Source organism: Myotis daubentonii, chromosome 4 (assembly GCF_963259705.1).
Source record: "Myotis daubentonii chromosome 4, mMyoDau2.1, whole genome shotgun sequence".
Taxonomy (NCBI): domain Eukaryota; kingdom Metazoa; phylum Chordata; class Mammalia; order Chiroptera; family Vespertilionidae; genus Myotis; species Myotis daubentonii.
In genome coordinates this window covers 73373259-73396269 of record NC_081843.1, presented here as the reverse complement: position 1 = coordinate 73396269, position 23011 = coordinate 73373259, and the positions used below count along the sequence as shown (strand labels likewise).

Here is a 23011-nt window from a genome sequence, read left to right as displayed (position 1 = left end):
AAATAAGAAAGCATTGGTTTTTTTCTGCTTATTAAAGAGACATATATCTGTTTTAGGAAATTTGGAAAAGATAGAAAAGCACAGAGACGGTATCACCTAGAGATAACTACTGATTACATTTTTTGTATATATCCCACATTGAACAAATTTAAGTTATTTTTATTACTTCAGGGAATTCTATTCTGAAAGCCATTTGTTAATGAAGAGAGAAGCAAAGCCTAAGCAACTAATTGCTGGTCTTGCTGATCATGGAGAGTTAGAGCAGAACTGAGAACTGAAGCCCCCTCCATCCCTGCCCTGCTCTCCACCCTCCCCATCCCTTCTCAGCACTAATTTCCTTGCTGCCCCAGCTGAAGCCACCCAAGGGGAAGGTGAGGAGTGATGATTTTAGAACATGCATAGCTTTAATTCTCTAGGTTGGTTTTTGTTGTTGTTAATCTCTCTCTCTCTCTCTCTCTCTCTCTCTCTCTCTCTCTCTCTTCCTCCCTCCCTCCCTCCCTCCCTCCCTCCTTCCATCCCTCCCTTCCTCCTTCCCTCCCTCCCTCCCTCTCCCTTCCTCTCATTCCCTCCCAAGTCATTTGAGGAAATCAATGAAAGGTATATAAAACATGGCACAATGTAGTGGCACCCAAGGAAAGCATGACTATGCTTTATTTTTAACGTTTTGATGCTTTATAGAAAACGAGCTGCCAATTAAAAAATACGTACTTTTAGTAAGCTATTGCATTTTCACTTTTAGATGCAGTGCTTTTAAAAGCTAAATGACAGAGTTGAAAGAAAATTGCATGTGCTTTAGTTAAATAACAATTATCATCGTATGGGTTTTTAACTTGAGATGTAGTTTGCCTTTCCAACCTAATCTCGACCATCTTTCCTGTCATTGCACACAGAACATTTTGTAGATCCTTAGACTTATTAGTTAAATATGAGTGCTTGAAAGAATCATTCATATCTGCCTTGAATAATTTTACGACTTAATGTAATTTTAATGGAACTTCTCTCATGTTGTCTTCAAAAGATAGGCATGCATTTATCTTCTCTTCATGCTCAGCTAACTTAAATGAATCTTCCTCTTTTGATTTTTGTTTTTGCTGTTGTTTTTTTAGCACTCAGTCTAAGGGAAATTCTTTATTCTTTTAAAAGTCAAAGCATTAACAGGAAATTAGGAAATGTTGTCTCTAAAAACATCAGATCTATGTTTATCTTCTGGAGCTTCTAATAGTGACATGCTGATACTGATCTGACACATTTTCCCTTTGTTCCACAGCAAGACCTGAGGTGTCTCCTGCTTGAGCCTAATGCTTTTATCTTTTTTACCCCTTTAGTGTAAATTTCTAATCTTGTAAATATTATCTTCAGTTTACTTCAATACCAGATTGTGAACTATCATAAAGTAAAATCAGAAATTTATATTTGTGATATATTAAAATATGGAAAAATGGGTTTGGATTAGAAACTTGATTTTTTTTAGATAATACAAATAGTACAGGTGAACTTGTTTACCTTTGAACAGAATATTGTCAATACATTTTTAAAAATAATTTGTATAATAATATTAGTATTAATCAGTAAGGGTTTTATTTCAGTGGCTCTGTTACAAATAGAATAACCCAGAGAGCTTTAAAAATGCTGATGCCTGTCCCTGTCCGGTTTGGCTCAGTAAATAGAGCATCAGCCTGTGGACTGAAGGGTCCTGGGTTTGATTCCAGTCAAGGGCACATGCTCAGGGGCTCGATTCCCAGTAGGGGGCGTGCAAGAGGCAGCCAATCAATGATTCTCTCTCATCATTGATGTTTCTATCTCTTTCTCCCTCTCCCTTCCTCTCTGAAAACAGTAAAAATATATTAAAATAAAAATGCCGCTGCCTGAATCTTACCTCCTGAGGTTCTGGTTTAATTGGCCTGAGGTATAGCCTAGGCATTTTTAAAGCTTCCTGGGTGATGTAATGCTCAGTGGGGTTGAGAACCTCTGGGTTATAACAGTCTGTCCTCTGGCTCAGTGATTTTTCCCCAACTGGCTGTACCTGAACCAGCTGTGCAGTTTGCTAAACCAGAGCTCCCAGAGCCCCACCCCAGATCCGCTGCATGAGCGCCCAGGATAGGCCCGGCGTCTGCCTGTTTACCATTTCTGCCCCAGGCAGGTCTAGAAAATGATACCCAGGCTTTGTTACCAGTTTCCTTTGTTTTAAAAAGTGTACACATTTCTCCTACATACTATTGATACTTATTTTTATCCAAAAAGTATATGGATTTACAGTGCCATTCCTTGTACACTGGACAGTGTCAATACATATTTGCTTATTTATATTTCATCCATTCATGGCAGGCATTGATGGGAAGGAAAGTTTGGTGAATGAAAATTTGCGAATGCTTTTACTTTAAAAAATACTCTAGTATATTTTTAATTTTATAAACATTAGAATATTAACTTGCTAATCTGGATTGACATCCATTTAATTCTAAATTCTGTTTCTTTGGTCTTGTGCTTGAACTTGCTCATCTGTGTGTTATTTTAATTAATCTTGATTTCATTGTCCAATGGGTAGTGAATTAACCTTTGCAAAAGCTGCATGCCACCTAAAGGAGGTTCCACTTGGGATAACCATTATTTTTCTGTAAAGGAAAAAGCAAAAATTGGGATTTGGTAAAGAAATATAATCAAAGAAAACCCTGTTAAACATGCACGTGTGTGGGGGCACACGTGATAAGCCTGATTGTGTCCCTAAGAAGCCTTCCTGTCCTCAGGACAACCTCTACTTCAAGGTCGCGGTGTTTCCAATATTGCTTTCCATGAGGTGCTAATTACCTGGTTGGTGTTTTTTACCTTGCTGCTTTTTCTCCCTTCATGTTATATCTCTAAAGGCCGTGCGCATAGACTAAACAACTTTTCTCAACACTGAAAGTGCTTAAATTAAGGAATGCTTATTTAGATTCAAAATTTAGATTCAAAATTTGCATATTATGAAAAACACATTTTGCTTAGAAAATGCTGTCCTATTGAGAGGATGCATTCATTTTCTCTGTTCTGCTCTTTTGTGTTATAATAATGTGAAAGAGAGTCATTGCTCATAAAAAGATGTTCACTTGTCCTTTCATAGAGTGATGTTAAACTGGACAGGTGTCTACAACCAGGGTTGTTGTGCTACAAAAAGTTCTCCATTTAGTCAGTGGCATGTGTTGAGTGGCCTTAGTATATGTACTAGTCACCATTGTCTGTTAATTCAATAATTTTTCTCTCTGCATCCCCAAGGCCTTAAATTAAGCTTGTGATGTTTCCCTGGCCTGGAGCACTATGGAGTCCTCTCAACCGACCTCACTACCACCCTAGTCTACTTGCTCTGATTCTTCCTCAGTCTCTGCCAAGCCATGCTTCTAAACTTCCCTTTTGCGAACACTTCTGCGGCTCTCCCTGCCTTCAAAGAGACAATGGAAACTCTTGGTGGATCCGAAAGGCTCTTCACAGTCAAACCACAAATCGCTTTTCTATTCAACTCTGTCTCCATTTTCTAATTCTCAGAATAGCCCAGGATCACCTTTGACTCGAATGTGCCATCCTCTCCCATCTCCATGCCTTTATGATCCGAGCTATTCTGTCTGCAAACTCCTTACCCTTGGTCCAAATATCACCTCCTCTTTGAAGCCCCTATGGAAACCATCTCCCCTAAATCAAATGATAGTAAATTTTATTATTCCTAACACTTGTAAACACAGTAGTCACTCTTTAAATATTTCACTTATATTTTATAATCTTTTCCTCTCACATTGATAAAAAACTCCTAAGACCTGAGATCCTGATATTCTCACCCAAATAAAACCCTCTTACCCTCTTATATATTCAAAGTATATTTATTAAATGCCTATTGTATGCCAGGTTACCCATTACACTGCAGTAGGGAACAAGACAAAGTCCTTTTGCGCATGTAGGTTATATATTCTGGTGAAGTAGACAGAAACTAATAGGTCATGACAAGTTTGAGGAAGTAAAACACAGCAGAGTAAGGGGCCGAGGGCACGGGCACCACGGTGTTTAGTGTGCTCAGGGCCGGCCTCTCTGAGGAGCTAACATTGGAACAGAGATCTAAATTAAGTGAGAAAGGAACCATACAAGCATGTGGGAGAAGAAAGTTCCCACAGCAAGTGCAAGGGCTGAGGCTCTGTGCTACCCAAGTGAAAAAGTCCATGATGTGGAAGCCAGTGGAGTTCCTCAAAGCTGTTTAATTGCTGGAAGATTATTCCAGTCTTCTGAGGGGGGGCACACAGAGAACAGCTCCTAACCAAATTGAGGCTCCTCAAGCTAAAGATAAATGTTTTGTGATCTCTTTTTCCCTCTGCAGAATCAAGATTTTTTTTAAAGCCCAGATTTCACCTAGATACAAATGCTAAAAGTTAGTATTTGTTGGCATCTCTCCTGCAGCGGTTCTCAACTGTGGGTCGCGACCCCTTTGGCGGTCGAACGACCCTTTCACAGGGGTCGCCTAAGACCATCCTGCATATCAGATATTTACATTACGATTCATAACAGTAGCAACATTACAGTTATGAAGTAGCAACGAAAATAATTTTATGGTTGGGTCACAACATGAGGAACTGTATTTCAAGGGCCAGAAGGTTGAGAACCACTGCCTTAGAGGGTCTTGAATTTATAAAAGCTATTCATTTATATTCTGTGCTTTGTTTAGTCTGGATAGACTTTATCCTCTTTCATTGCTGTATCCCCACTACCCAGAATAGTGCCTGGCACATAGTAGGTGAACATATTTTTTGAAAGACTAAATAATAATGAGGTTTGAGAACAGCAAAGACATCATACAGTGTGTGAATTTCCAGATGGGCTCTGAACCTTTATGTTATTAGGAAATAAATAAAAAATTATCATTAAAATATAGTGATTTTTAGAACTAATTTTATAGATGCAAAATGAAAAATTGTATAATTTAATGGAATCTATTCAGATTTGAGGATATAGGAATGGAATTTCTAATATTAGCAGTTACACCAAAAATCTTAAGAATAAATGTATTTCTACAGTTTGAAACAGTTTAAATCCTTTTTGGATACAGTGCCTCACGAAAACTACCACTACCACTACCCAAGTTCATTTTGAACAATTGCTTTACCTTTCGTTCTGTATGCTAATAATTTTTTGACTTATATTTCCCCCAAATAGGTTGCTTTCTGCCATGGAGAGTACTGCTTCATTAGAGAAAATGCCTGCTGCGTTTTCACTTTTTGAGCATTATGATGACAGCTCGACGAGAAGTGACCAGATGTTAAAACAAGTGGCTGGTAGGCATTTTAATATCTTCAAGAGCTTGATGAGATTTGGCGGTTTTTCCTTGTTTGTTTTTGAATATAAGGAAATATAACTGGCAACAGGAAAATCTTCTTTGTAAACTTTTAAAGCCAGATTCTGAAATAAAGCCTGAGAGCAGCACACCATTCCGGTGATAAACTGCATTTCCATTGGAAGCCTAATGACTGCTCTGGGCTATCGAGGAGGTGGGAGGAGGTAGCAATGAAATCAAAGGTCTCCTGTTATTTTCTTTTGTCCAGTAGGATTTCTCTCCTTCTCTTCCAGGGATTATCTGCTTCACATCAGCAGCTAGCTAGAGAAGGAAAAATAAATCAAGTATTTTCATGTGTATTGAACAGATTTTTCCTTATGAGTGGTTTTCCCCTCTTCAATTGAGTTCTTTTTCCTTTTTTAAAAACTAAACAGATTAGCTTAGAAGAACTAACAGCTCAGCATCATGCTCTGAGCCAGGAGCCTCCCACTCAGCTGTCAGAAGCATCTTGCTGGCTCTTCAAAATATTTTTTAATGTGCTATTTTAACAAACAAGACAATTTAAATTTCTCAAAGCTGCCGTGTTTCAGTCAAGTTACCAAGTTTCACTTACTGTACAGAGTACTCAGATGTCCTCCTTAAGAGATGCTTGCTATACTCTTTCAAAACCACGTTAAAGACAGCTGCTGTTTTTCAATTGGCAAGTAACTTTCATTCCTGTAGGAAGAGTGTTTGTTTAGTAACTGGTAAAAGGCTACTGTGTCTTTAAAAAGACCAAAAATCCTCCCAACCCTATGTAAAATGAAAAGTGCAGGCATTTATGGATTTTCTCCAGAAAAGTCTCAAAACAAAAGGATGTTTTCTTAGAATGTCTTTAAGAGGCATTTAAATAAAGCAGTGATTGCAAATTAAGAAATTCTGATTAACAGAGTAGATCTTTTGCTTTTAAGAGATTCTTTTTTGAGTACCCAATGGGGAATGAGAGGACATTCCATATATTTTAGAAGCCACAGGGTTAAATTATCATTCTGAAATAGTGCCTGTGGCAGTCCCAGTAATTCCAAGCTGCTTTGGGGTAATTGATCTCTGAGAGATAGGTGCTGCTGGTTGTACTTCACAGAATGGGAGCCCAAGGTGTTGACTTGTTGCTAAATAATTTTTGTTCATTTTGTGACCAATGACACCTCTCGGGTCTAGAGTCCTCAGCTGGTACCTGAAAAGTTAATCAGATCACTCCCTAAACAGATATAATGAGGAAAGGATGTGGATTTTTCACTAACGTTTATTCCACTCTTACATGATGCCTGGCACTGGGGAGGCTGTTAAGCATCCTGATCATCTAATCTCACAACCCTAGGAGGTGGGTTTTATTGTTATTCCCATTTGACAGGTGAGGAAATTCAGGGAGCAGAAAAGTGTCTCTCATATTGCCCTAGACACACAGCTACTTGGGGACGTGTAGTGGAGGAGTTCAGTTCTGACATAAATCCAGGTCTCTGATGCTTGTCTATCACAGGAATTTTAAATCCAATAATTATTATTTAATTACATCTATGAAATATTCCTATTTCCTTTTTAATTTTAGAGTATTTTGAAAAGTAAGAGTATTTCCTGTTTTTGAAAAAAAAAATTCTACTTTAATGATTTTGGGAGAAGGAGAACATTAAGTACAAAATTATTTCTAACCTACATGTTTTGCTTAATTCCCTACAACTGTACCTTCCTTAAAATTTGGTGATGGTGTATGTGTGTGTGTGTGTGTGTGTGTGTGTTACCATTTTTAAAAAGCAGATATTGCTCAATATATAATTCATTAAATAAAAACACAGGAGCATTTTCATTGTTCATGCCTCAAGGAGCTCAACACTGTTTCAGAGACGATTGACAAGAGTTGAATCATTCTGCTTGGCTCTTCAGTAAACCTGGACAGCATGAAAATTTACTGCATTACATTTCTCCGGATGGTCTTCTTTAGAATGTGACACTGATTTCCTGCTGGGAAGACAAACAGTGAAGTCAAAGATAGCATAAGGATCTCTGAACCATTATCAGTCCTTGGGGAGGTGCCCTGACAGGCAGGCTTCCTGTCATGAAGCCTGCCCAGCATGCCTGACCTCTGAGTCCCTCTCGGATTTACAGGTGGTGGAGACCTAGTGCACCCCCATCATGAGGGGCTTCTTGCCTTCTCACTCCATTTTCTGTGCCCCTGCCAAAGCCATTTGCCTTCTGAATGTTAGCACTGTTTATGTGTCAGGCACTTTGCTAAGCACTTAATATATATTATGTTGCTTCGTACAACAATCCTGAGAAGAAATGGCATTATTATCATTGTTGTTGTTTTCCTATTAAAATATGAGAAGACTGAGGCTAAAATAACACCCCTGATAAGATGGGGATCTGGCATATACCTTAGGCAGCCTCTCTGCTCCAAAGCCCATGAATGTGGCCACTCTCTTACCCCGCTTCTTATTTTTCATACCTGTGTATTTCTTCAGCAATGTATCTCTTTATTGAATCTTTTCAATCGTCTCTTTTTGTGCCATTCTGTAGGCCCATTTGTTTGTCTTCATTTTTCACTTTTTTGAACTAACCTTCTTTTCTTTTCATTTAGTTTCATTTTCTTTTTGTTCCATTCTGTAGACCCATTTGTTTTTCCTCATTTTTAACTCCTTGTTGAACTAACCTTGTTTTCTTTTCATTTCATTACTCTTAATAAAGTAATCTCATAAAATTTGACTCACACTATTTTAGTAAGCTTATCTCTTAGGAAATTGTTGACTGGAAAAAATAACCACAAAATAAATTTAAAAACATGACATCTTCTCAATTGATGGGAATAACCTTTTCTTTTAATTTGTAAAATATGTTTAATGCTTTTGTCTCTCAAAAATGTTGGAGGAGAATTGCATAGGTGCTTGATTTATGGTGTTGTGTATACTGTTGATGTTCAATATGCAAAATTATAAACTTTCAAATCTCTAGTAAAACACTTGAGAATATTGTTGTCTTTACAATTTAAAACAATAGAGTATTACTAGATAGTTAAAACTTATACTTTTATCAGTTAATAGGGTACTTTTCCCCCTATGTAATTTTAACATTTTGTTTAAATTTCTTTTTAACTTGTAGCTATGGTCATGCTGGAAAGAGAAAATAGGATAGTATTTTGTTATTTTATTCATGCAAGTCTTTTTCAGCTTTGATGATACAGCACCTATAGTTAAAAGTGGTTTCACTTGTGATTTGTGAATATAGACTCTATATTGATGTAGCAGGATACGGCATTGGTTATCTAGCAAAGCATACTCAAGTTTTTGCTTCAAAGAAAAAACAAGTCATTTGCTATATCCTCGAGTCTCACCTGTATAAGTTAATTTCTCTAAATATAGAACTATAGAAGAATATTCTCAAGTGATCCATTTGGAGATCCATTTTTATTTATTTCTATGTGTCTTATATATACACATATACAAATTCAAAGAAAACGTTTTGGAGGGATACCACTGAACTACAGCAGTGGAATGTTAGGGTTTGGGATTAGTGGTGTGTTGGGGGAAAAGGGAGAGCTCCCAGTGTTACTTCATGTATTTCTGTATTGTTAGAATTTTTTGTAAGTGACATTTGAAAAAAGAAAGAAAAATCAATCCATAAAATCAGCATTAGTTACAATAAATGTTGCTTATATTCCATCCAGTTCCACAGCCTCCTAGGTTAGAACCTCAGGAACCAAATTCTGCCACGAGCACAACAATTGCGGTTTATTGGAGCATAAACAAGGAAGATGTCATCGACTCATTCCAGGTGTACTGCATGGAGGAGCCACAAGATGACCAAGAAGTAAATGGTAGGATTGCTAATACAGATACAGGTGCATGTGTACATTTCTGCATTTTAATGTGAAGTATTCAAACATATACATATTATGGCTCTTTCCATAAAGCACTCATAGCTACTTATAAAAATAACAACAAACCAACAGCAGCATAATGAAATGAAATATAAGCAGATTTGGAAATCAGGGTAAGGGAAAACAAAAATGCATAAATATCCTAGTGGCCAACATGAATATTGCCATTGAGATTCATATTTGACTTTGAGTTCTCAGGATAGCAGGAGCAATTAAGTGACCCTCATTTTCAGAAGGGAGGTAACATGCAAGAGTTTCAGAGAGAACAAAGTTTCAATCAGTATGAGGTCAAAAGACAAGTGTAATGTGTGCCACTTTGTGGAGGAGAAAGGAGCCGTATAGGACAGTGACTTCCACAATAATTTTAATGCAAATGCACCATTGGCTGTCATGGTTGGCATTTTCTCAGCTCTACTTTGGATAAAATCTGTAAACACACTACAAAGGTAATTCAGAGTGCACGCTTATGAAGGCATGGGCCTAGATGTGGTATAATCTTCTAGTGTCCCAAATTAATGTGCAGATCGAGGTGAAAGAGCTTGGCAGGGGGAGTGGATGGCATGTTTTATAGTTGAACTCCTGCAAATATCTCTGCTTAGTAGGACTTCTAACAAGACCTAGAAGCCAAGCAGTTTAAGGTTGTACTTAGTGATGAATCAGAGCTGGGAGTGCTGGCATACTGTGTTACCTGTTGAAGACAGACCCATATACAGGGTGGTGCAAGAGTAGGTTTACAGTTGTGAGTACGTGAGTTTATTCTTGTATTATTATTTATTAATTGCTCTATTATTTTCCATACACACAACTGTAAGCCTACTTTTGCCTCACCCTGTATCTTAGAAACCAGATAATCATGTGGCAGGATTGATTATAATAAATTTCACTTGTGCCAATATTTAAGTCTTCTGAGATGTCATGCGGTTCTTATTTAAATTAGAAAAAAGTAAGAAAGGCAATCCCTGACATAGTGTAAAGTTGGCTTTGTCCATAAGAATTTCTAGTTTAGCCCGGCTGGTGTGGTTCAGTAGTTGAGCATAGACCCATGAAGCAAGAAGTCACCAGTTTTATTCCCAGTCAGGGTGCATGCCCGGGTTGCTGGCTTGATCCCTGGTAAGGGGTGTGCAGGAGGCAGCGATCCATGTTTCTCTTTCATTGATGTTTCTATCTCTCTACCCTTCTCCCTTCCTCTCTCTAAAATCAATAAAGACATATTAAAATTTTATAAAAAGAATTCATATTTTATTGGGAAACTATTACCATATAGCTGTGACAAAACAGCAAGGTAAGTGCTATTATCCCATTTGCAAATGAGAAAACCGATATGAGGTTAAAAAATTCACCCAAGGCCACACAACTTATACATGACAGCAGCAGGATTCAAACACAGTTCTTTTAGACTGCAAAGCTTATATTTTTGTTTGCTTGAATCTGTGTTTGTTTTGTTATACAGTAGTCCCCCCTTATCTGAGGTTTCACTCTCCATCCGAGGTTTCAGTTACCTACAGACAACCTCAGTCTCTAGAAATATTAAATGGGAAATTCCAGAAATAAACAATTCATAAGTTTTAAATTGCATGCATTTCTGAGTAGCGTGATAAAATCCCGAATATTTTGCTCCATCCTGCCTGGGACATGAATCATCCATGCTGTGTGTGCTGCCGCCCCCTCAGTCACGTAGTAGCTGCCATCTTGGTTATCGGACTGACTACCCTAGTGTTGAAGTACTTGTGTCCAAGTAACTCTTATTTTACTGAACAAAAGCACAAATGTAGTGATGCAGGCAATTCAGATATGCCAAAGAGAAGCTGTAAAGTGATTTCTTTAGGTCAGTGGTCGGCAAACTGCGGCCCCTTGAGTATGGCTCTTCCACAAAATACCATGTGCGGGCGCACACGTACAGTGCGATTGAAACTTCGTGGCCACATTCAAGGGGCCAAAGAGCCGCATGTGGCTCACGAGCCGCAGTTTGCCGACCACTGTGTTAGGTGAAAAGGTGAGTATAGTGCAATAAGTTATTTTGACAGAAAGAGACTACATTTACATTCACTTAACTTTTATTATAGTGTATAGTTATAATTGTTATATTTTATTAGTTATTAATCTCTTACTGTGCCTAATTTATAAATTAAACTTTATTATAGGTATGTATGTATAGGACAAAACAGTGTATTAGGGTTTCTGTCTCTCTACCCCTCAGGCATCCCTTGGGGGTTTGGGGCATATTTCCCTTGGATAAGTAGTGGATACTGTACTTCAGCTCCCTGTTTATCCAGTTATATAATGAAATCTGGCTCTCCAGATTCTCTTAGCAACTATTTGTTGCCTAGAGTACTTTTTAAATGTGCTTCACCTGCCCTCACCATTCCCCAAACACTTATATAGCCTGTCTCATTTATTTAATGCCTTGAATTCTGCTAATGCCAGTTAATTAATCTGATGATATACACCATGATACCATGCTGTGTGAAATAGGGGTCCAGTAACATGTTATGTACATTGTTAAAAGTACTGGGGTAACACAACGTAGCCTGAAAGGATGATTCCATTGAAAACTACAGTCATAATTTGTAGGCTATGGGGGAAATGTTTTTTCAGTGTATAAGTCCTCATAACATTATTTAAATTAAATATTCTGTCCAGAAAGTATTACTCATTGAGAAATAGAGATGCAATTAAAGAAACCTGCTGAGTTTCAAAGCTTCTAAATTTCCTTTAAAAAGAAACAATATGGGTTTCTTACCTGAGGGGTTTTGAAGATGTGACATTCGAGAATAATAAGGGAGGATAACTGAAATTACCTTAGACTATTTTTTAAATCGTTCTTTTTAAGGAGGGAAACTTTCAGTAAAAATAATCATATTGGGTGTTATTATAACGCCCAAAGAGACCAGTGTTAAGAATGGTATTGAGTAATATTTACTACTAAAATATTGAAAGCAAAATAGCATAAATTTTAGGAAATGGTTGAATGAAGTTACTTCTTAGAATAGTTTGTGGCTTATCAAAGTTATTTAAGTATTTCTAAATATTATGGAAATCCCTAGTTGAGAGAATTTTTGAATTCATGAGAAGGAATCAGGATTTGAAACTATGAAAATCATACTGAATACTAAAATGGTTTACTAATCTATAAAGATGCTTTGTACCATGCGGTTGTCCTATTTTATTATATACTCTCCTAAAATATTGGCATTGCTTCTCAGGGATTATCTTGAGAATGTATTATTGAAATTTAAGCTAACAAACTCTGCAATTTTAGTATTTGCTATTGAAATGTTAATTTAATTGTAGAATACAAAGCTCAGAATCTTACTAATATGCTATTATTTTTTATACGTGTTCGTAAATAATACTATGTCATTCTAAATATCTCTTTTCAGAATGCTATTGCTTTCTTATGTATTCTAAAGTGATCTACCACATAATGATATCTGTAAGCTCATCGCTTTGGGGTTTCCACTGAAAAAAGTCATAGACCAATTTTTCCAATAACTGTAACTTTCAATTACCTTTGGAAGACACCCTAGAATTTATGGTTGTGTTTTTTGCTAGACTTGGTAGAAGAATACAGAGTTACAGTGAAAGAAAGCTACTGCATTTTTGAAGATTTGGAACCTGATCGATACTATCAAGTGTGGGTAATGGCTGTGAACTTCACCGGATGTAGCCTGCCCAGCGAAAGGGCAATTTTTAGAACAGGTAAGGAGACGTTAAGAGGGTGTTAGCAGGCAGTACTCAATTTTTCACAGACTATTGAGGTCAACCAATAAGCATTTAGTAAGCCTATTGCATGCTGGGTGTTGTGTAATGTGGCATATACAACAGTGGACAAATTTTGGTGCTAGGGCCCTGATCCAGTTATACACAGGTTATTATAAGAACACTCCAGAGGGGTACCAGAGTCCGCCTTGAGCGGCGGCAGAATCAGAAATACCTTCCTAGAACTGACGCCTGCTGAGTGATTCCTTCCACGACCCGCGTGGAGTAGGGTTCGGTATCTGAAAGAAGAGCCACACAACAAATGAAAGAAAGAGACACAAGATAATTTTGCAATATTGGGGGACCAGGCGGGCAAGTCCCGAAGGACTTCCACCTAAGCTCAGGCCGCTCTGATCTTTTATTGAGGTCGGGGTAGCCTTAGGGTAAGGAGGTCTGTCTGGGGTAGCCCGAAGGTAAGGTGGTTTGTTTGGGGTAGCCCTAGGTTAAGGAGGTTTCAATGACACACAGATTAGGTCATAACATCACCCTTAGGCAATTTACATGATTAAAGGTAGGGAGGTTGCTTCAGCTATCATTATCTAGATTAACTGGGTGGTGCACAGTTCTGACCTTTGCTAGAACTTCAAAGGTTACTAGCTTTTGGAGGGTCTCTGTCTAAACTCAGCTAGTGAAGACAATGAATGGTTTCCGGCAGACGCCCGAGTGAGCTCCTTTAAAGGATCAGTAGGAAGTAAAGTGTTAAAAGGCTGTATTCATTTGAAGAGATCCTATGAGCAGAGACATCAAGGTAAGAAACAGTGTGGAGTGTCCAGGACACAAAAATAAGTTTGGTATTATTTCTTTGACTTCAAAACAAGTAGAGGAAAGCCATTAGGTGAGATAGACTAGTTCAGTGATGGCGAACCTTTTGAGCTCGGCGTGTCAACATTTTGAAAAACCCTAACTTAACTCTGGTGCCATGTCACATATAGAAATTTTTTGATATTTGCAACCATAGTAAAACAAAGACTTATATTTTTGATATTTATTTTATATACTTAAATGCCATTTAACAAAGAGAAATCAACCAAAAAAATGAGTTTGCATGTCACCTCTGACACGCGTGTCATAGGTTCGCCATCACTGAACTAATTAGTGTGTACAGAGTTAATATTTGCTAAGCTAAGAAGCTTGGGCTTTAATCATATAGGTGCTAGGAGTCCCAAAAAGGTGTTGCAGTGATGGTTTTAGCTGACAATGCATTCCCATCATGGAGTCTTTTCACAAGGGGCTGAAGCAGGTATACTAATAGCATAAACCAAGTTTGAATTGCTTTGAAGATAATTTTAACTATGTCAGGGGAATCAATGACTTATTCCTACCGTTTTATCTTTTCTTCTTGCCTTTTAAAGCAAATATTTATTGAGCATGTACTGAAGGCAAGATTATGGCTAAATTTTGTGTACAGAGAAGGGGACAAGAATCTTTATTTTTATTTGCTTGTATAATAAAGAAACTTGGATAAGATTTACAGGAAGCTAATATCGGAAGCTAGCTGGGAATGGGTGAAAACTGGGCAAGTTTTGGAAGGCAAGGGTGGGAGGGAGATCTTTCACTACATAAAATTTTATACCTTTGGAGTTTTTAACCCAGAATGTATTTTTAATAAAAAATTAAAATAAAATCATACCTGAGAATTCTTCCCAGGCTCCAGGGAAGCAGAACTTTAATTCATTGCCCCACAATTGACTTGGTTCTCTCTCTACAGCACCCTCCACCCCTGTGATCCGTGCGGAGGACTGTACCGTGTGCTGGAACATGGCCACCATCCGATGGCAGCCTGCGAATCCAGAGGCCACTGAGACCTATACTCTGGAGTATTGCAGACAGCACTCTCCGGAGGGTGAGGGCCTCAGGTAAGAATCCTTTTCCATAGGGAGACCCCACCTCTCCACAGAGAGAACCTGGGGTACCAGGAGCCTAGCTCAGGGCCTAAAGTCAACCTCTGAGCTTATGCTCATAGAGGGAGAAAACTTCTGAAATCCTGCTGAGTTAATTAAATTGAATTGATTTGCAGCTCCATCACTATTCATCAATGAACTCTAGGTTTGTAATAAAACATATGCTACCATGCAGAATAATAACTCCCTTGTAAGAAAAATGTAAGTGAACATTTTTTGAGGTATGTTTAACCTGAATCATTAGACAGGATTTATGCATATTTTATGCTCATTTTAGTTATGTTAGAATAGGTACCACCTAATTCAGAAAACAAATGGTGAGTTTGTAATACATTGTAAATATGTATTTGTAATGTATAAATGTAAATTTTAATGTCTGTAATATATTGCTAATATTAAAGGAGCTAATTACACATATAATCCCAGAGACATACCTGCTTCTCCAAGAGCATGAAGAATCTAGAGATTTTTGCAGGAAAAAAAGAAATGTAAAGGTTTCTCACTAAAATTATGAAGCTAGAATTTATCAGTAAAGGCCTGTGCATCCAATGGGCATAAGGTAAATGTTAATTCATTTACTAAGCTGTGTTTTCTTCTGCTTCATGGCAATAGGACAACTTCATGTTCCATTATGGATATTAAGACCACTATTATTAATATTTATATTTTGATAGAGACATTTTTAGTTAAAAAACAAATTTACTGAGGTAAACTATTGTGATAGGTTATGGGACTTAGAAATAATGGTGTGAAATTAGACAGCTTTTCAATAAAGTGTATTATTAAGCTCTTATTTACATGATCAGTCAACAACTGTTTATTTAGTTATGATGTGAGATTTCATACAACTGAACAGTAATTATAGTTTCTTTCAAGTGTGTGAAGACAATTTTCACAAAATAATGATTAAAAGATGAATTAATGTTGGTTGGGTAGGATGTAGGCATTTCAGCAGAAGTGAGATCAGAGCAAATGTGCATCTCTGCTAACATGCCAATTGCTGCAAGGCAGGCTTCAACACTCAGCAAATAGCTGAGAGGTGAAAGCAGGCCAGGCCAGAGGGGTGGAGGGGGGAGAGAAAGGGCAAAAGAAAAGGAAGAGACAGAGTAGGGGAGACAGGGACAGAGACACTCAGAGGGAGAGTATAACTTTTATTGAGCATTTACTACGTGCCAAGTCAATGTCCTAGATGCTTTCTATGTGTCGCCTTATTTAACCTTCAGAAGAACTCTGACAGAAAACAGGTACTTTGAAAGGCTACTCAGCTAGTGAGTGGCACTCGGGATTCAAGCCCTGCTTTGTTTGATTTCACAGCCGAGCTGCTAACCCCTATTTAATGTGGCTAAGAGGAGCCCTGTACCTTTTCTACAAAAACTTCTGATGCTATGAGAACGTTATGTGAGGAGTGCTGAGTCCCAGGGCAGTCTCTCCCACCCTTCTCCTCCCTAAGGGAGGAAAATCCAGTTCTCTGAGGAGTGTTCTGGAATGACTCATCCTTGCTATGGCATTAGTCCCCAGTTGACATTTGCATAAATAACATCAGCACAGTTGGATTCTTAATCAGCAGAAACCTGGAAACTCTGAGACCTAGTAGCCATGCCACTGAGGGAACTGTGATGTCATCTAATAAATGTGGCTACAAGGAGAAGAGGAAGGGAAGCAGGAGAGGAGGTGGCATCCACTGAGGGCCTGCAACGTGCCAAGAGCTGTGCTAAGTTTCATTTAGCCCTCTCAACAATCCTAGGAGGAAAGAAATGACCTCCATTAATTGAGGCTCAGGATGGTTAAATAATTTAGCCAAGGTAGTAAATGGTGGAGTCCTTATGCAGACGAAGTTAGCATACCTCAACAACCTGACCACTGGGAGCTATTGTGTATCCTTAGATTCCTTGGTCGCATGAAAAAAAAAATGGATGTAAAGAGAGAATGCAGTACCATTCACAGCCCCTTTGATTAATGTTTTTCCTTTCTCTGATCATTCTGGGGCCCTCAAAGCAAAAACAAATGTTTATTTGATATCAACAGTGAACAATGTATTCCAAACAAACCCTTCTATCAAAGCCAAAGTAACAATGACAGTTCCACTTATAGGGGAACAGTGGCCGTCCACCAATTTCATAAAGACAGAAGTTGAACTTAGCAAAACATAAGGCTTGTCATTAGTTTATTCTAGCTGAGACTTTGCCAGTGGGTTCATTTTTATCTTCCTCATCAAAGGAGAGCATCTGAGAGGCTGGATAAGCAGAAGTTTATAGTTGTTATGAAACAATACAAGTATCCTTTATTAATGAATGGATATAGTCCAGCAAGTTTAGAAATGAAGGGAAATTCCATATGCAGAGCCTTGTTGATGGTTTGGAGCTGTGTTGGAGATGGAGCTGTTTTCCAATTAGGTGCTAAAAGACTAGCCAGTGCCAGGAGGTGGAATGGTATGTCCAATCCACAGCCCATGGATGATTCTCCAGTCTCTGAATCACTGCTGGTCTGACAATAGATAATTTTTTGAAGCAAGCAAACTTTTGTTGGCCACAAATCACAACCCTACTCATTTGCTAAGTCTATTGCGGCTGCACCATATCTCAATGACTTATACCCTGGGTGGGCATCAACAGACTGTGAAGTAATTCACCCTTAAGCTCAGAGGCCCAGGGCTGCAAAACTTTTTTGTATTTCTTTTGGTACTCCAATCAAGAGTTCCGGAGGGAAGGAAAAGTCAGCGGCCATGTATCTTAGTTTTTTTTTTTTTGTTTTTTTTTATAATATATTTTATTGATTTTTTACAGAGAGGAAGAGAGAGAGATAGAGAGTTAGAAACATCGATGAGAGAGAAACATCAATCAGCTGCCTCCTGCACATCCCCCACTGGGGAAGTGCCCACAACCCAGGTACATGCCCTTGACCGGAATCGAACCCGGGACCTTTCAGTCCGCAGGCCGACGCTCTATCCACTGAGCCAAACCGGTTTTGGCGTCTTAGGTCTTTTGACCATCTGGTTCTTACAACCACTTTAAAACATTCCTTACAGTGGCTGATGGTTTAAAACTGTAAAACATTAACTATAGTCTATATTGCTCAATCTCTAAGATTTCCACTGTAGACAGCTAGTCAGAAATAGAATTGATAAACAAAGAACCTCAAAACTTGATCACCACAGTCAATAAAAGCAAATAATTCCTACTTTCCCCTCTATTAGAACCACATTCTTCACTTTGGCTTTCTGCCCAGCAGCACATAATTTGTTGGGTGTCTTGGAAAGAACAGCAAGCCAAGGGTTGTCTGATCCTACTCACTTGACTACATGGAGGGATCATTATGTAAGGTTGCAGCCTCGGTGCCTGGGACAGTGTTTGGCATATTGTAGCTACTCAATAAATATGTATTACCTGAATGGGCAAATATCAATTAGGATTGCACACATAATACTGACTCTAATAAGGAAAGTTTGACAAGCTTTGAAGATAATCTCTTATTCAAAATGGGGAAAAAATAAAACTGTGCCAACAAAGTAAAGAAGAATGGTAAATGACTTAATTTTAGTGTTTGGATACTTAGCTAGGAGACAGGTCTAGTTCTATAGGCTGGAAACCTTTTCATGGGTCACAGATAGTGAAGGGCACTTATAATCTTGCTTATCCATTGGTTATATAGCCCTTATTTTGGTTCTAGGATCTATGCAAAAGCCCTATGCTAAACCAGATCCAAAAATTAATCCAGAGGCCATTCATTGCAGAGAAGTAAGGGGATCAACAATTACTTCTTTTTTTAAGTATATATATATATATATATATATATATATATATATATATATATATAGAGAGAGAGAGAGAGAGAGAGAGAGAGAGAGAGAGAGAGAGAGAAAGAGAGAGAGAGAGAGATTATTGATTTTTTACAGAGAGGAAAGGAGAGGGATAGAGAGTTAGAAACATTGATGCGAGAGAAACATCGATCAGCTGCCTCATGCACACCCCCTACTGAGGATGCACCCACAACCAAGATACATATCCTTGACCAGAATCAAACCTGGGACCCTTCAGTCCGCAGGCCGATGCTCTATCCACTGAGCCAAACCGGTTAGGGCAATTACTTCTTTTTTATGTGACTCAGTTTGACTGGGAGAGGATTGGGATATTGTCTGTGTAGATATTTAAAAATGTCTGTTTAATGAATGAATGAGTGGATGAATGATGGGATTAGCCAATCTTTTGTGCTTGCCAAATCCAAGTCTAACTGGCTGGAATCTCTAGCAAAGAAGAGAAAGAACTAAGAACTAAATCACTTCACATCTCTTTCTCCCACTCAGTCCCTGAAAAGACAGACAGCCTTAAAAGTTCTGGTCTGGAGTAGGAAGAGAAGTTGGAAGAAAATGGAAAGGATGAATAATATGAAAACACACACACACATGGAAACATTCATCTTCAAACCTGCATGTGTTCTCTCAGTATGATGGCCTCTAGGATATTCCAATTTAAAACCAAAGGTGCTGGTTCAGCTCCTATGGTGGGTGTTTGAACGCAATGAGCCTATTGTGCTCCCAAGTTCCATGACGCAGTGTCTGAAATAGCCCAGCAATTGCCTCCATTCCATAATCCTCACAGAAAACACATTTGCATATTTTTGTGTGGGGGCACCAGTGGCTCATCCCAGCAGTCGGTCCCTGTTGGGCTCGGGGGTAGGCGGGAGTGACAATCCGTGGCTTGTGTGCGGGGGCTGAGGGAGCTCCTACTCACCCTTTCCTGTTTTTCTTTGAATGCTCTCCTCAGGTTGGGTGGGCTCAAAACACTTTCAAAAATTTTCCACTGCTTGGCTGTTTCCTCAGCTGTTCTGTCTCTCCTGTGGGGAGAGAAGTCAGCAGGGCTGTGGGTGGAGGAGGGAAAACTGAGAGAAATATAGTACAGGCATTAGCTGTGTGGGCTGTACAGAGAGAAGCTTTGCATGGAATGACAAATCTGTGAGACTCAATATGCCACACAAGTCGGTGACAGAGACTGTGGGCAGGGAGACCCTTGGGGATATGGGGTGTTGGGCTCTGGATGCTGGGCCTGTGAGCTCACACTCCTCCTGCTTCCAGGGTGGGGGCCACATGTGGTGGGGCAGGAACAGAATTGTCTGTCACAGTTGGATGTTCCCGCTGGGGACACCTGCCGCTTCATCTGTGTAATAAGGACAAATAAGGGTAATTTTCCTAATGCGCCTAGTGCCTGAACAAGGTGAAAAATCCCAGCATTTCTTTCTTTTTAAAAACTTTTTGCTAAGCTGAATAGGCGATGAGTGACAAATGATCAACCTCAAGTGATTTGACCTTCTCTGCAACCTGTGGGTAAAGGAGGCAGCCATCCTGCCCCATCCTTGCTTCGCAGGGTGACAGGAGGGTCGCTGACATGATTGGGCCAGAATTGATTAAGGAATTATGAGCTAGTAGCTCCTCTTTATATAGTATTGATTTCCTGCCCTGGGTGGTAATATCCCTCTGCAAGGAACCCTTGGGAAAGTGAGTAACATGAAGATGATTTCTTTTCCACCCCCAGCATCCTTGGCATTCGGCTTTTCCTAGATCTTTCTTCCCAAATGAATCTGATTTAACTTTGATTATTTAAATCCTACATACTTCCTGGTAATATAGTAAAACCCCAATCAATGGGAACCCAACTTGTTCCTTCACTTCTGTCTTATGTTCTGTCAATTTCCAAAAGTATTCAAGTAAAAGACCCAGACATAATAGACCTTTAAAAAAATCCTGTAAGAACAGGAGCCAGATAAACCAGGGGTGAGGAGATTGTATCGAAAAGCACAGGTTAAGAACAGTACCTCAATGGAACATAAAATTTAAATCTGTACTTCCTGGCAGCTACGATGAAAACAGGAGAGAGGGGGAGAGAGTAAGAGGGAGAAAGAGGTTATATAACTCATCTCTTTTTAAAAAGGAAGCACAACATTTCACTAAGAGAGACAATTATATTTCTTGACATTCAGCTCGAAGATGAATTTTTCATGTAGAACTTTATGTAAGGGCTATTGAACAAGATAATAGTGATTATAGTTTAGAGCAGTTTTACAAAAGAGGAAAAAACATTCTCTAACCATTTTCAAAAATGGGATCTGAAAACATAATGTTAAATCATTACGTATAGGCAATTCTAAGGGACCTCAAGTAATTGTCCACATATGTAGCCTCAGAGCAGTAAAGGAGAGATTAGCAGCGGTTCTCAGCCTGTGGGTCGCGACCCCTTTGGCGGTCAAACAACCCTTTCACAGGGGTCGCCTAAGACCATCCTGCATATCAGATATTTACATTATGATTCATAACAGTAGCAACACTACAGTTATGAAGTAGCAACGAAAATAATTTTATGGTTGGGTCACAACATGAGGAACTGTATTTAAAGGGCCAGAAGGTTGAGAACCACTGGATTAGAGGTTCTGGAAGAACAAATGTGACTAGGCTCCTGGGATTCTCTATCCACTGAGGCTTTGGAGGGTAAACTAGAGAAAACAGGAATCCAGGATCCTTCTGCTGGAGTCCTTGGCTCACTTTGATTTTGTGAGAATTCTAATTACAGGGGAGCTTGAACATTTAGCCCTCATGTTATGTGTCTACATTATTATGAACTAACTAGAGGCCCAGTATGCGAAATTTGTGCACAGTTGGGGAGGGGTTCCTCAGCCAGGCCTGTGCCCTCTCGCAGTCTGGGGCCTCTCACTCCTTACCGCTCGCCTGTTTGCTGCTCCTTACCACTCGGCTCGCTGCTCCTTAGTGCTGCCTTGGAGGCCGCTGCTCTCGTCAGCCATGAGCCTGGCTTCTGGCTAAGTGATGCTCCCCCTGTGGGAGCACAATGACCACCAGGGGGCAGCTCCTGCATTGAGTGTCTGTTCCCTAGTAGTCGGTGCACATCATAGCGACCGATTGTTCTGGTCATTCCACCGTAATGGTCACTTAGGCTTTTATTATATAGACTAGGGTCCTAGTGTATAAATTCACTTAGGCTTTTACTATATAGACTGGGGGCCCACTGTAGGTTTCAAGGCTGCAGTGGGCACAGGGGTGGGTCTCGGCCCATCCTCCGTGCCCCCGCCCAGCCCCTACTGCCGTGCTCCCCCAACCCCCCCCCCCCCCGTCCCATCTGTTGGCAGCCCCGCTCCCACCGCTGCTCCCACGTGCTGACGGCATGGAGCGACTGGGGCCAGCGCCAGCAGCAGGTGCAAGCTGGGCCGTCACCGTCAGCAGGTGTGAGCAGCAGCTGATGCCCTGATCACCCCTCAGGAGCAGGGGGAGGTGGAGGAGCCCTCAGGGATGATCGGGGCCAGCAGCCGCTGCTCACACCAACTGACAGTGTGGAGCAATCAGGGTCGGTGCTGGGCACCAGCAGTGGGTGTGAGTGGTGGCTCCAGCACCAGCAGCGGTTGCAAGCGGGGCCAGCGCCGGCAGCAGGTACGAGCACTGGGCGGGACCGTGGTGCGTGGGAGCAAAGAATTTTTAGTAACCATCAAAGGTTCACCCTGATGACTGTGACCGGTGCCCTGCCTTGATCTGGTGCCCCCACTCACCTGCTCCACCATCCCACCGCAGCCAATGCCCGCTATGTTCTGCGTGCAGCCCCTGGTGGTCAACGCACGTCATAGCGACTGGTTCGGTTGTGTCGCCATTTGGCCTATTTGCATATTAGGATTTTATATATAGACTAGGGGCCCGGTGCACGAAATTCGTGCACTGGGTGTGTGTGGGGGGGGAGTGTCCCTCAAACCAGCCTGCCCCCTCTCACATACTGGGAACCCTCAGGCGTTGACCCCCATCACCCTCCAATTGCAGGATCGGCCCCTAGCCCAGGCCTGACGCCTCTGACAGAGGCGTCAGGCCTGGGCAGGGGACCCTCATTTCCCCCCATCACTGGTTCTGCCCCCAGCCCAGGCCTGATGCCTCTGGCCTAGGCGTTCGGCCCGGGCAGCGGGGACCCACAGCTGCAGCGGCCCCGCGATCGTGGGCTCCGCTTTAGGCCCAGGCAAGGGGCCCCTAGCTCCTGGGACTGCCAGCTTCGACCGTGCCCAGCTCCCATCGCTGGCTCCACCCCTACTTCCTGCTATCACTGGCCAGGGCGGCAAAGGCGCCTGATTCTCCGATCATGGCTGGGAGGCAGGGCAAAGGCGGCCCCAGGGCCGCCTTTGCCC

General features: G+C 40.4%; 1 protein-coding gene across 2 annotated transcripts in view; it reads left to right on the top strand.

Annotated features, from left to right (window-relative positions):
- Nucleotides 1–23011, top strand: part of CMYA5 (cardiomyopathy associated 5) — a 102964-nt gene that overhangs the window by 49837 nt on the left and 30116 nt on the right. The window contains exons 5-9 of one of the 2 annotated variants that reach the window (XM_059694234.1): nt 575–597; nt 5167–5285; nt 8979–9128; nt 12744–12890; nt 14659–14806. In XM_059694234.1, the coding sequence (XP_059550217.1) occupies nt 575–597; nt 5167–5285; nt 8979–9128; nt 12744–12890; nt 14659–14806 (587 nt within the window). Of the gene's footprint in view, nt 1–574; nt 598–5166; nt 5286–8978; nt 9129–12743; nt 12891–14658; nt 14807–23011 lie in introns of those variants that run through there. The other variant, XR_009452643.1, reaches the window with a different exon arrangement.